A 12,483-nucleotide genomic window follows, 5' to 3' on the forward strand; every position below is an offset into this window, starting at 1 on the left:
ATGGAAAAATATAATGGGAATTATGCTCTTACCATCTGTTTTCTTTGAATCATTTCTGACACTGGATTGATCCTTCTTGTCTGTCTTATTTTTATCATCTTTCAAGTCACCTGAAAGTAATAAACATGACAAACAGTACATGTGTAAAGCTAACGGGGAAGTTATAAATATCTTTAAACCTGTCAAGGTGAAAAAAGAAAAAAACCACATAATTTTAGTCGTGAGGGGTTACATGTCTGAGTGTAAATATCAGGAAACTGGATTAGGCCCTGGAAATTGGATTATGATCTGGAAATTAAGACTGAAAGTTCATGTTAAACAGGATTGTACTTAAGTCAATGGCGTTATTTTCCAAGGAAGGCAGTTCAGCTTTACTATTAGGCTGTGGAGTGAGGAAAAACCTGCGTTACTGTAAGTTATATCAATTAATAGCTACTATTTAACTTCTATGTGCTTTTCCTTATCTGCAAAATGGTGATAATAATACCTACTTTATAGGCATAATATAAGGATAAATGCATTTAAGGTACTGAATGTGCTATCTGGCACGTCACTCAATGACAGCTGTTATTCTAAAACTGAGCTGTAAATGGTACTTTAATTAATGAGCTTGTTGAAATGTAATATGTAAAAGTTAAAAAACACTATGCACACCAGTGTAGAGTGAACATGTGTCAAAAATTTATTTAATTCATTTATGAAGGAACCAGGAAGACAGTAAGGATGGTTCCAAGAGCATTTAAGGAAATGGATAGGGGCTTCCCTGGCGGTGCAGTGGTTGAGAGTCCACCTGCCGATGCAGGGGACGCGGGTTCGTGCCCCGGTCCGGGAAGATCCCACGTGCCGCGGAGCGGCTGGGCCCGTGAGCCATGGCCGCTGAGCCTGCACTTCCGGAGCCTGTGCTCCGCAACGGGAGAGGCCACAGCAGTGAGAGGCCCGCGTACCGCAAAAAAAAAAAAAAAAAAAAAAAGGAAATGGATATTTCTAAGTATTTTAGAAATATATTAAAATAAGATTGCTAGGTTAGAGATGAAACTGGTTATGTCCTACAGGGCAATAAAACTATAACTGTTGGGGTTATCTCCTCTAGTAGTCAAAAATCTACACGTTAGTACATAACCTCACAGTACCTAGGCTTGAGCAAATAGTAAATGACAAAGTTAAACATAGTCATGTTCTTCTAAAACAAGGGGTCAGCAAATTATTGTCCGTGGGCCAATCTGGCTTGTTGTCATTTTTGGAAATAAAGTTTTATTGGAACATAGCCACATCCATTCATTTATATAATGTCTGTAGTTGCTTTCCTGCTGCAACGGTAGAGTTGAATAGTTGCAGCAGAGACATGCAAAGCCAGGAATATTTATTATCTGGGCCTACACAGAAAAAGTTTGCTGACCCCTGCCTAAGACAGTTAAATAATCCTTGGGCAGGTCTTTTTTGACAATATGCCAGTGTGACATTGAAAGGACATGGTATTTCTTCTCTCAGATTTCTTCTCAAGTTTCGGATATTTTTCTTACAAATCTTACTGATGGCGGCTTTCTTTTTAGCCTGCATAAAACCAAGAACAGATTACTACTAAATTACTGGCATTAATAAAGCAAAAAGACCCTCATAATTATTGCAGCCAGGAAGCGGGGAGCAGGGCCCAAGGCGGGAAGGGTACATTTATCTTTTCTGCTTTCTTTGTGCCAGGCAGCGTGCTAAATGCTTTACATGCGTCATTTCATTAAATTCTCATAGCAACCCCATTATGAAGGTACTATTATTGAAAGCAGACAAATTCGTCAAAGATTCATTCACTAAGTGATCAATTTGCTGAATCACCAAATGATTGAGGATGTTTTCCAAGTTTGAGTTTTTCCTTGACTTCACTGCGGACACTCTGTCACACGCTGGTCGGGCCAGCTGTGTTGAGTGCAGTGGACTGCTCTCCTGAATGTGTTTCACACACTCTCAGGCTGCATCTCTGCCCCAAACTTTGCAAGAGTGTCTGCTGCTATAGCAAAACTGCTCCTGTTGGCTACTTTAGATCTGGTTTAAGCCATTGATCTGACAAATGACCAACTGATCTTTCTACAAAGTGATTTTGCTTAAATATTAAATAGCCTTAAGCAAAAAACCCACAGAATCATCTCTATCTTATGGCTCTGGAACCTAAAGCACAGATAAAGTAATTTACCATAACATACACAGATAGGTCTGATTCTAGAGGCCAAGCTCTCAAGTACTGTATTTTGCAACTTCCCTATGAAGCTTAAGTTCTAGATTTCAGACTTTCATTTACTGTTGCCATTTTTAAATGCCTTTGGCCTATAGATTTATATAGAAATGGTTACCCAAGGATAATTCAAGACCATTTTAGGTTACATTCTACAAAATAAGTAGTTTTAATGGAATTTGACAAACTTTAAGCTTGAGGGAAGGGGAGTCAACTCTGGCCACAGTGCCAGCAGGAGGAGTGTGAGTGAAGCACATGGTCCTTGCACATTACCACCACCAATAGCCAAAACAGATGGATTCCTTTGGAAGCCCCATGGAACAGTTCAAGCACTGGCTTTTCCCTATTTTAAGGATGCCAGAAATGAACTCAAGGATGATCCTGAGTCTTGTAGTCAAACTAATTCCCTACAGAAAAATGGTCTTTCTTTCCTCAATGAGACTTCACACCTCTAATGCACAATACTTTAAGGTTTCAGGGTTGCCCTGGACTGGAGCTTTACCCACAGCTGCAGCAGGGCCAGGGTGTCTTCCAGAGGTCAGGAGGAGGCGTCTGATGTGCTGGATGCTAGCCAGCAGCCTGTGGAAGCCTGCCTTCTCCTCAGTCAGGGTTGGGGAGGCTAAAGGGGAAAGTACCTTGATGGAGACCAAAGCTTAGGGGTTCCCATGACTGCTGATAGGGGACCAAATGTCTAGAACCACAATTAGCCAATATCCTTCAGCTCCATCCTGGAAGTTATCTTGAGCGACCACAAAGAAGGGTGCCGGGAAAGTGATACATGTTTGTTTGATGATGTTCCTTGAACAGAATCCATTAGGTAATTTCCCATGGGTTGAATATGGACTAACGGCTGATGTGAGCTGTTATTCAATAAACAGGGGGAAACAAAAGAGCCTTTCTGTGCAGTTATAAATCATTTTAATTAGGCTGCTGCAACCAAGTCCCGAACCACCATTAGCCTTTATTATTATTGCTCAAAATTGATTTCTTTTCCCACCTCTCATTTAATGCTTAATTTTTAAGGGAAATGGTAGACTACTGCTTACTTTGGGAAATGAACGCAGTTGTGAGTCAATCCAGCCTAGCTGGAGGCTCAGGCTCCTGTTTTCTTTCAGGCACTCCCCTAACCATCTTCAAAATAAATTATTGCCACCTCTGCCCTCTCTGGGTATTTGTTTATACCTGTCTCGTAGAATGTATAACCTCCTTTGTGACCAGCATGTTTGTATTCATTGGTTTCTCTCCTTGACCAGACCAGGGGTTGGCAAACTATGGCCCATGAGCCAAACGTGGCCCCAATGCCTGGTCATATAGGTCCCACAACCTGAAAACAGTTTTTAAGAGTATTAAATGGTTGAAAAAAGAGAAGGATATTTAACGACATGTGAAAATTTAAATTTTCCTAAATAAAGTTTTATTGCAACATAGCCATGCTCACTTGTTTACATGTTATCTGTGGCTGTTTTTATACTAAAACAGGCGTGTTAAGTAGTTGCAACAGAAACTGTAGGGCTGCAAAGCATAAAATTTACTGTCTGGTCCTTTATAGAAAGAGTGTGCCAACCCCTGGAATAAACAGATTATAAGCTTCTTGTGGACAGTAGCTGGGTCTCAATATTCCTCCTACTCCCTACTCTCACCAACAGCACTGAACTGCGCAAATAAGGGCATGCTGGTTAAGGAATACAGAATTTGGACTCACATATTCCTATTTGACCTGAAATCTCTACTTAATGTTTGCTTGGCCTTAAGCAAGTGATTTAATCTTTCTGAGTCTCGTTTTCCTCATCTGCAAAATGGAAATGAGTCTATCTACCTCACACAGTTGCTAGGATTTTTAAATGATTTAGTGTATGTAAAATCCCACGTACGGTGTCCAGCACATATTAAACATTCCATAACTGTTACTGACATAATAATGGCTGTTTTTATTAAGAGGAAGACATTTTAAACCCACTTCCCTAACAGAAAAAAAAGTAGGGAAGAAACACATCTTGCCTTTCTCACCAGTCCTTACATATTCCCCCTCTGGGAAGGAGAGACTCATCTAGAAGGAAGAGTTGAGTATGCACAGCTCAGCTCAGCCACCCGTTTCTCCAGCCCCCAGCCCCCTCTGAGATGCGTTTTCCATGAGACACACACCTTTTCTGTTACTGCAGAAGCAGCCTGCTTAGATGCAGAGTGGGGGGGTGAGGGACGAGGCCTGATCCCACCTGCTCTGCCAGTGTCCCGTGGGCCATGCCCAGTTCAGGGCAGATGTGTGCAGAAGCCCATGTGCTCAGCAGATCAAGTCTGTGTTTTCCAGTTCAGCTCCAGTTGCAGTGGAGCTAACATTGTGATCACTTTCTGATTCTGGTATCTCCCTCTCAGTTGGTTCCACCCTCAGTAGGGGAAAACAGGGGTGTTTTGCATTGCTCTCTCAAACTCCAACAGTTGTATTAGAAATTCTTATTGAATTGAACATATTTTCTGACCTATGATGCGCTTGAATACAAAGCAGACTAGTTACGAGCTGTCTCCAGAACCTGGCTGCTGAGAGGCTGGGCAAGTCGGATGATGGCCTTCCCTGCCTCCTGGGGTGTTCGTGGGGCTTACCTGAAGGAATTTAGGCAAAGCTCTTGGAACACGACATGAGCTTTTTTTTTTTTTTTAAACACCTTTTCATTTTATTTATTTATTTATTTAATTTATCTATTTGGCTGCGTCGGGTCTTCGTTGCTGTGCGCGGGCTTTCTCTAGTTGCAGCGAGTGGGGGCTACTCTTCGTTGCGGTGCGCGGGCTTCTCACTGCGGTGGCTTCTCTTGTTGCGGAGCACGAGCTCCAGGCGCGAGGACTTCAGGATTTGTGGCACGTGGGCTCAGTAATTGTGCTTCACGGGCTCTAGAGTGTAGGCTCAGTAGTTGCGGCACACAGGACTAGTTGCTCCGCGGCATGTGGGATCATCCGGGAGCAGGGATCAAACTCGTGTCCCCTGCATTGGCAGGCAGATTCTTAACCAGTGCGCCACCAGGGAAGTCCTAACATGAGCTCTTATCATTATTACATGTATTAAAACATTGTTTTCTGTTCTACATGTTATATATGTCAATTGCAAAAATAATTGGAGAGTGTCGTGCTAAGCACTTTCTACGTATTTCTCATTTACTTGGGCTGTGTAGCATAATAGCTAGACCATGGTTCAGAGGAGATCACCTGGACCTACCAGGCAGGTGAGAGAGTGAATATGTAAAGAGAGAATTTATTTATTTAGTTATCTATTTATTTATTTATTTTTATTCTTTTTAAAGGATGGTCTTTTATTTTTTATTTATTTTTTGGCTACACCACATGGCTTGCTGGATCTTAGTTCCCCAACCAGGGATCGAACCCGGGCCCTCTGCAGTGGAAGTGCCAAGTCCTAAACACTGAACCACCAGGAAATTCCCAAGAGAGAATTTTAAACAGCATCTGGTGTATAATCAATAAATGCTAGTTGTTTTATTGTCATTGTTGCTTTTGCTACCATTATTATTATTGGAAGCTCACAAGTGGCCCAAGCTGTGAGCAGTTATTATTATGCACATTTTACAGAGACAATGGAAGGTTAAGCAACCTGGCCAAGGCCAGCAAGAAGTGAGAGGCACAGCTGTGACTTGAATCCAGGTCTGTCTGACTGCCAGATGACCATGCCACAACCTGGCACTTGAAAGCTCCAGTGACTCTGAACTTCCTGCTCTTCCATAACAAGGTAAGCAATTCCATGCCCCTATGCATTAGCTCATTGTATTCTCTCTGGTTGAGAAGTCCCTGTGTCCCCCCAAATTTTAGCATTTGAAACGCAGCTTAGACATCACCTCTTCTTGAAGCTTTCTTTGACATTTACTACATCTTGCAATCCCCAGACCCAACAAAGCTACTCTTTTCTGCACATGGCCCTTGGGTATTTTATCTGCCATACCACTACTGTTACTGGCTCAGAATTAATTCTGAAGGTGTCCATATCCCCTAGGAGATTGTGGACTTCTTGTGGCCTTTTCATTTCTAAATTCTCAGTGCCAAGAGCAGTGCTTGGCATGGAGTTGTTAACCAATAAATATTTGCTGCATTAAATATAAGAAATCATCAACTGTATGCACACGACAGTGACCAGCTCATCCTGGCTTGTCTGGAACTTTTCTGGTTTTACTACTGAAAGTCCTGAATCCCAGGAAACCGCTCATTCCCAGGCTAACTGGGATGACTGGTCATCCTAATGTATATACTTGTTCACCTACAGATATATAGACAATACTATGGAAATAGACCTTAGGCAGATGTGAGTGTCGGCCCTGCCAGGGGGATGGTACCTACAGAAGACTGCCTTTCTATTCATTCATTCTCGCGTTAAGCACTCAGGAATGTGCTGGGATTGCTAATAGGAATTTCCCCTGCTGGTAGGCAGGTGCTGGCCAGAGTCTCCAAAACGACCCAGCTGGAAAGGGCCCAAAAGATATAAACCTCCCCAGAGAGCATGGCCTAAGCAAGCTTCTGGCTGCTTTTGATGGGATCCTAAGAGAATCCACAGCCTAGGGAGGTATGATCTGCAGCAGCTGGATGGCCAGGGCAGCCCTGCTCTGTGACCTGTCCTCACAGGGGCAGTTCTTTGCCAGCGTCCATTCATCACATCATTAGCACCCTGAAAAGAGCCTTTCACCGGCGCAATCCTACTCACCATTCTGTTGCTTTTCTCCTGATGACTTCTCAGCTTTGGAATTTTTCGCACGAGGGCTGTCACTTTGGTTTGTTCCTGTTCCGTTGACTTGATTCTTAGCTTCCCCAGATGCCTTTTTCTCGGCTTTACCAGATGCACCTTCTTCAGTCTGGCTTTTGGCTTCCATTTCCTTTTGCTTCTCCTCTGCGGCCAGGCGAGCCTTTTCTTCTGCTTCCTTCTTGGCCTTCTCCTCTGCATCCAGAACAAACCAGGAAAGGTGGAGAAAATATAAAAAGAGGTCATGCCATTAGGAGAATTGCCTCTTTGAACAAAAGCAAGAGTTTGCATTGGGAATTAATGCATTAAAATGACCTAAGGTGTTCACTGTGTGTTTGGGGTATAATTTTGGTTAATTCAAGTCAGATTGGTATGTATATTCAGGAAACCAACAAAATCTGTTCATGGTGATGTCATTTCTGAAAACAGTGGGTTAGAAGAAGGGGATGGGGAGAAAGTAATAATAAGGATAATAATAATTAATAAACCGATACTGTAATTGGCATTATTAATATTAATATTACCATCAATAAGTTCTCTTGAGTGTGTCCTCTATGCCAGGTATTATACTAAGTGCTTTCCAAGGATTACCTCCTCTCATTCTCAACCTCGTACGGCAGCTACTAATATTGTAACCCTATTTTACAAACGTGGAATTGAGGCTCAAAGACATTACAAAGCTCTCCCACAGCCCAGTAAAAACTGAAGTTTCATGTAGATTTGCTTAGGAACTGGAGTTTAAACATAAAAACACTGATTACAAAACCAAAATACAGGGAAAATAACCACCACTAGAATAATACTGTTGCAGGCCACTGTCTGTGAATTTAAAAGTAGGAGGAGTGTAATTGGGCCTCACAAAAAACATGGCCTTCAAACTGTCCACAGGGTGAGAGGTGGCCTTTAGTTTGGCCAGGGATGCTGGTATGTGTCTTCCTCTTTAATGAGAGGATGTCAGCCTTATTTCCAATTTGGTTGACTGTGAAAGGGTCTGGCTCTGTGTTTAATCAAAAACACAGTGTAATTGCCTATGGTCAAGGATTCATGAAAAAATGGATACATTCATTCAACTAATATTTATTGAGCAGCTACAGTGTCAAGTACTGTTTTAGGTACTGGGAATACAGCAGCAAGCAAGAAGACTTATAGAGTAGAAAATACCATAATTAAGCAAACAAATCACTAGGATAATTTCAGATGGTGAAAGGAGTTTTACAAAAAAGTAATATGATGGAACGCGATGGGCATAAGGGAAGGAGGTGGCATTAGGTAAGGAGGTGAAGTAGGTGACATTTGACCAAATCTTGAATGACGAATTGCTGACCAGGCAATAATCAAGAAAAAAGAGCATTCCAGGCGGAGGAAATAAAAAGTGTAAGGCCGTAAGACTGGAATGAGCTTGGTATGTTCCAGGGACAATGAGTCAGCCAGTATGGCTAAAGCAAATTTAGTAAGGGGTTAGTGACAGATGATGTGGTCAAGTGACCAAGGACATGCAAGGTTGAGATCATGCAGAGCCTTGGAGGCAAAGAAGTGGAGCTGGATTGTAGGAAGTAACCTACAGAGACCAACAGAAGGCACCTAACAGAAACCAATCCTCCCTTAAGGTCTACAGACTCACTGTCTAGCATTCAATTCACTCAAAAGGGCTTCCAACTTCCACTATGAAAAGCATTATTGCATTTTTTTCTCTAGATGTGTTACAAATGCCCCACACCTCATTACCAGGGGTCTTCTTTACTTCCCTTGGTTAGCCCTGGTCCTGAAAACAGATGGCTTTCATAGATGACAGGTGAAATGTTAATCTAATGGGCACCAGAGTGGTTATGCATGTGATCACGTTTCCCTTTGTTTCAGCTGCTAAAGAGCACAAAGCCCAGATTTGGTTCCAGGTTCACACGTTCGCCGGGCTTTATGGCGTTGTATTTTGTGCATGTCTATGACCTCTGGCTTCATTTCACTCTTCCTGCCCTTACATTTGCCTGGCTCAGATGTCCTCCTTAATATTTTATGAAGTTTTCATTCATCCTTTCATCGGTTCATCCAACCACCTATCCAAACCAATACCCTGGCCTCACCCCTGACAAATTAAATCAGACTCTGGAGGGAGAGAGGCAAAAATAGGATATTTTTAATGCTCTCCAGATGAGTCTAACATGCAATAAGGATTGATAAGCACTGATTTAAATTTTAAATGTTTGCCATTCAATATTTCATGATATTCTACTTCCCAACAGGATGTATTTATAATTTACAGTGAAGAGGTAAGGAAAAATTTCTTAACAAAGCTGCATAATTATGTGCATATATAGTATAATATGTCTTCTGACTCCTACAGAAAGGTACAACTAAAGAGTAAAAGAATGCCCTTGCAGAAGATAGGGAGATGGCATTCTCAAGTAGGCTGCAGGCCCACAGAAGGCTCCCTAGAATGTTTGTCCAGACTTCCTCTTACCCTTCTGTAATGCCCCGAGGACAAAGGTCAAATGTCATCTCCATCACTGAATTCCCAGTGCTTGGTATAATGCCTGGCACCTAGCAGGTGCTCACGGAGTATTTGTTGACTAAATGAAATGTACACAGAGGGTGTGATTCACCCTATCTGCCAATGAACCTGACTCATATTCCATCATCAGCAATCCAGACCAGTATAAAATACAGGAACTATACACACCCTAAAGTCCTATCCTGAAAAAATAAGCCATTTGACTGTATTTGACTATAGGTAAGTAAAAAGATGACTGTACTTACTACACAGAGAGGGAAAGAGGGCCAAGGGGGAAGAGAATTCATTTATACTCAGATATCAGGTAAAATAATGTATAATCCTCTCACAGAATCCCCACTGAATCTACTGCAAACTTTCAACATTCAAAATATCCCCGTTAAAAGTAATTTTGATGAAAGCTGAAGGTATTAAATTCTGCTTTGCTACAAGAGTGCAACATATTATCTAAGCAAGAAAAAATCATTTGACAACTGAGTCAGACCAATTTTCTATGGAAAATCTAGCAAAAACCCCCCCAAAAACTGGGGGGTACATTTCAGAAACAAGTCTGCTTGGGCTCAACTACAGTTGACAGTAGGCAATTAATGTTTAAATTAGTGAATGGTAGCTCTTATGACATCATAATCAGATCCGACATGATTCCTTTCTCTGCAGCAGGCATGTTCCAATGGATGGCTCTGAAATGTTCTACAACTTCTCTACTCTACTCCTATCTCTTCTTTGTATCTCTGAAATATCTGATATTAGTGTGATCAGCCATCAGCATCCAGTGCTACTACTCAAAATAAGTAGACAAAAACAAGCAAACACATAAATAAGAAAAGAGAAAATAAATTGACAGAAGGAACATCTGTTCCACTGTAATCCAATCCTCTTATATTTTCAAGGTGAAATATTAATATACATAAAATCTTTCCTACTATGAGACAAAGAAGGTGATAGAACAATTAATTTGTATATGGTAACAGTTCCAGAGATGACATATATACAAAGAATGAACTTTTCAGGTTTTAGATTTAACATCCATGGAACTCCTAGGCTCCTAGACTAGTAGAAAGCAAACATTGCAGTTCAATCTCATTTCCTTCTGCTTTCCATTTCACACCATCTGTAGTGATGTGATCATTATGAAAATGGCCAAAAGCAAGGAGCTAATAAAGACTTAAGGTAGAGCACAGCCCTCATGATCTATAAATTACATTCCTCCTGAGAGCTGGTTCTATCCCACACTGAATGTCTGTGCAGTCTTGGAGAAATGCATTGATTTCTTCATTTCATTTGCCTTTCTGAATAATGATACTATAGGCTCTTGGTTAAAAATGATATTGGGCTAAGTATTCCTTAATATAATTCTCTGAAATGCCTACCTAAACCACCTACAAACAGAGAGAGAAAGAAAGAAAAGGAGAGAAACTAACTTAATGAAGACAACCAAGCACTACGTGAATTCTGAGTCGTCAACTTTTGATTATATACAAGAACAACAGAAAGGTACTCCTAGCTAATTCAGGACTCAGAAGATGTTCCCATTGGACCTTTCTAAAAATTTTAGCAAAAGTGCTTCAGCTGACAGAAAAATTCAATCAATTAAAAACTCAGAATGAGGGAATTCCCTGGCAGTCCAGTGGTTAGGACTCTGCACTTTCACTGCCGAGGGAGCAGGTCCAATCTCTGGTTGGGGAACTAAGACTCTGCAAGCCACGCAGCGTGGCCAAAAAAAAAAAAAAAGAAAAAAAAACTCGGAATGAGGAAAATATGTTATTGATGCACAGTAAAACCAGTACATCATAGTGTTAAATAAAAATAATTGTTAAGCTAGATATAAAACTTGATGCAAATATTTAAAATAATATTAAAGAATAAGTTAATTGTAAAATAGCAATCTACTTACAATCACCTAGGTTGAAAATCTTTTATTGTTTCAATAAAAACTGAGTGACAATGGAGGAAATTTTTAAAAACTCCATAAACTTCTCAGCACTTGCAAAGGAGTATCATTATATACTATTTCATATTTACCTTGATAGAGACATAATTCAATAAAAAATATGAAGATAATCTGTAGTAAAATAAAAATAGGACATATTTTAAAAAAACAAACAAAGTTAAAAGGTATAATATATGACAAACTAACTGGACAGAGGCAGGGCAGAAACTGCAAGACAGTTTGTCAACTGAAGAGTTACTATTCTTAATATATAAAAAGTTATTATTAATCAGCAATAAAAATATAAACATCCCAATGAGAAAAATAAAGGGGGAAAATATAGGGAAATGGCACTCTCACTACACTTCCACTGAAAGAGAACATGGTTTAAAAAAAAACTTTCCTGAAAGAAATTTGATGATATACATCAAGAGCTTTAGAATTTTTCATCTACTTTGACAGAGGAATTCCATATCTAGAAATTTACCCTAAATAATCAGATGTAGGCTCAAAGACTGCTGAACTTGTATGTTCATAACCATGTTATATACAATAATGAAGAACTAGAAACCAAAATGCTCAGTAACAGAGAAATGGTTCAACTATGGTATTCCAAACAATGTAGCCATTTACATCATATTTTCTAAGAATATTCAGTATCAGAATAAAATCTTCAAAATAGAAATAAAGAAGGAAAATACTATATTACATACACTATAATCTCAACTTAAGGGGAAATTTTTACTTATAAATATGCATTGAAAATCGAATTAAAAAGAATTACATCAGAATTTCAACAGTTGTTATATTTGGCTGGAGAGGTTATGAGTGATTTTTATTTTCTTCTTTATATATTTTGTTTATATTTCAGCATGGTAACCTAAACACCTACTATTCTTACACCAGAAAAAAATGTTTAAAAAGTATTAAATCCTGAATGGAAACTGATGAATATTTATCAGACTTGCAAACTGTTATACCTACACATCTTTGTTTGGGAATAACGATTTTCAGCCCTAAGAGCTGTAAAAAAATTACTGATTCAATTTTTCCTAACAACTATGCGTTCTGGCCTAGCTAGCTCTGTAAATCAGTTTGAT

General features: G+C 40.0%; 1 protein-coding gene across 4 annotated transcripts in view; it reads right to left on the minus strand.

Moving 5' to 3' along the window:
- Positions 1-12,483, minus strand: part of PDE1C (phosphodiesterase 1C) — a 600,432-nt gene that overhangs the window by 55,767 nt on the left and 532,182 nt on the right. For all 4 annotated transcript variants that reach the window (XM_073809804.1, XM_073809805.1, XM_073809806.1 and 1 more), the window contains 2 exons: positions 6,912-7,142; positions 33-110 (listed from right to left, as the gene is read on the minus strand). In XM_073809804.1, the coding sequence (XP_073665905.1) occupies positions 33-110; positions 6,912-7,142 (309 nt within the window). The remainder of the gene's footprint in view (positions 1-32; positions 111-6,911; positions 7,143-12,483) is intronic.

Source organism: Tursiops truncatus, chromosome 9, assembly GCF_011762595.2.
Source record: "Tursiops truncatus isolate mTurTru1 chromosome 9, mTurTru1.mat.Y, whole genome shotgun sequence".
Lineage (NCBI taxonomy): Eukaryota > Metazoa > Chordata > Mammalia > Artiodactyla > Delphinidae > Tursiops > Tursiops truncatus.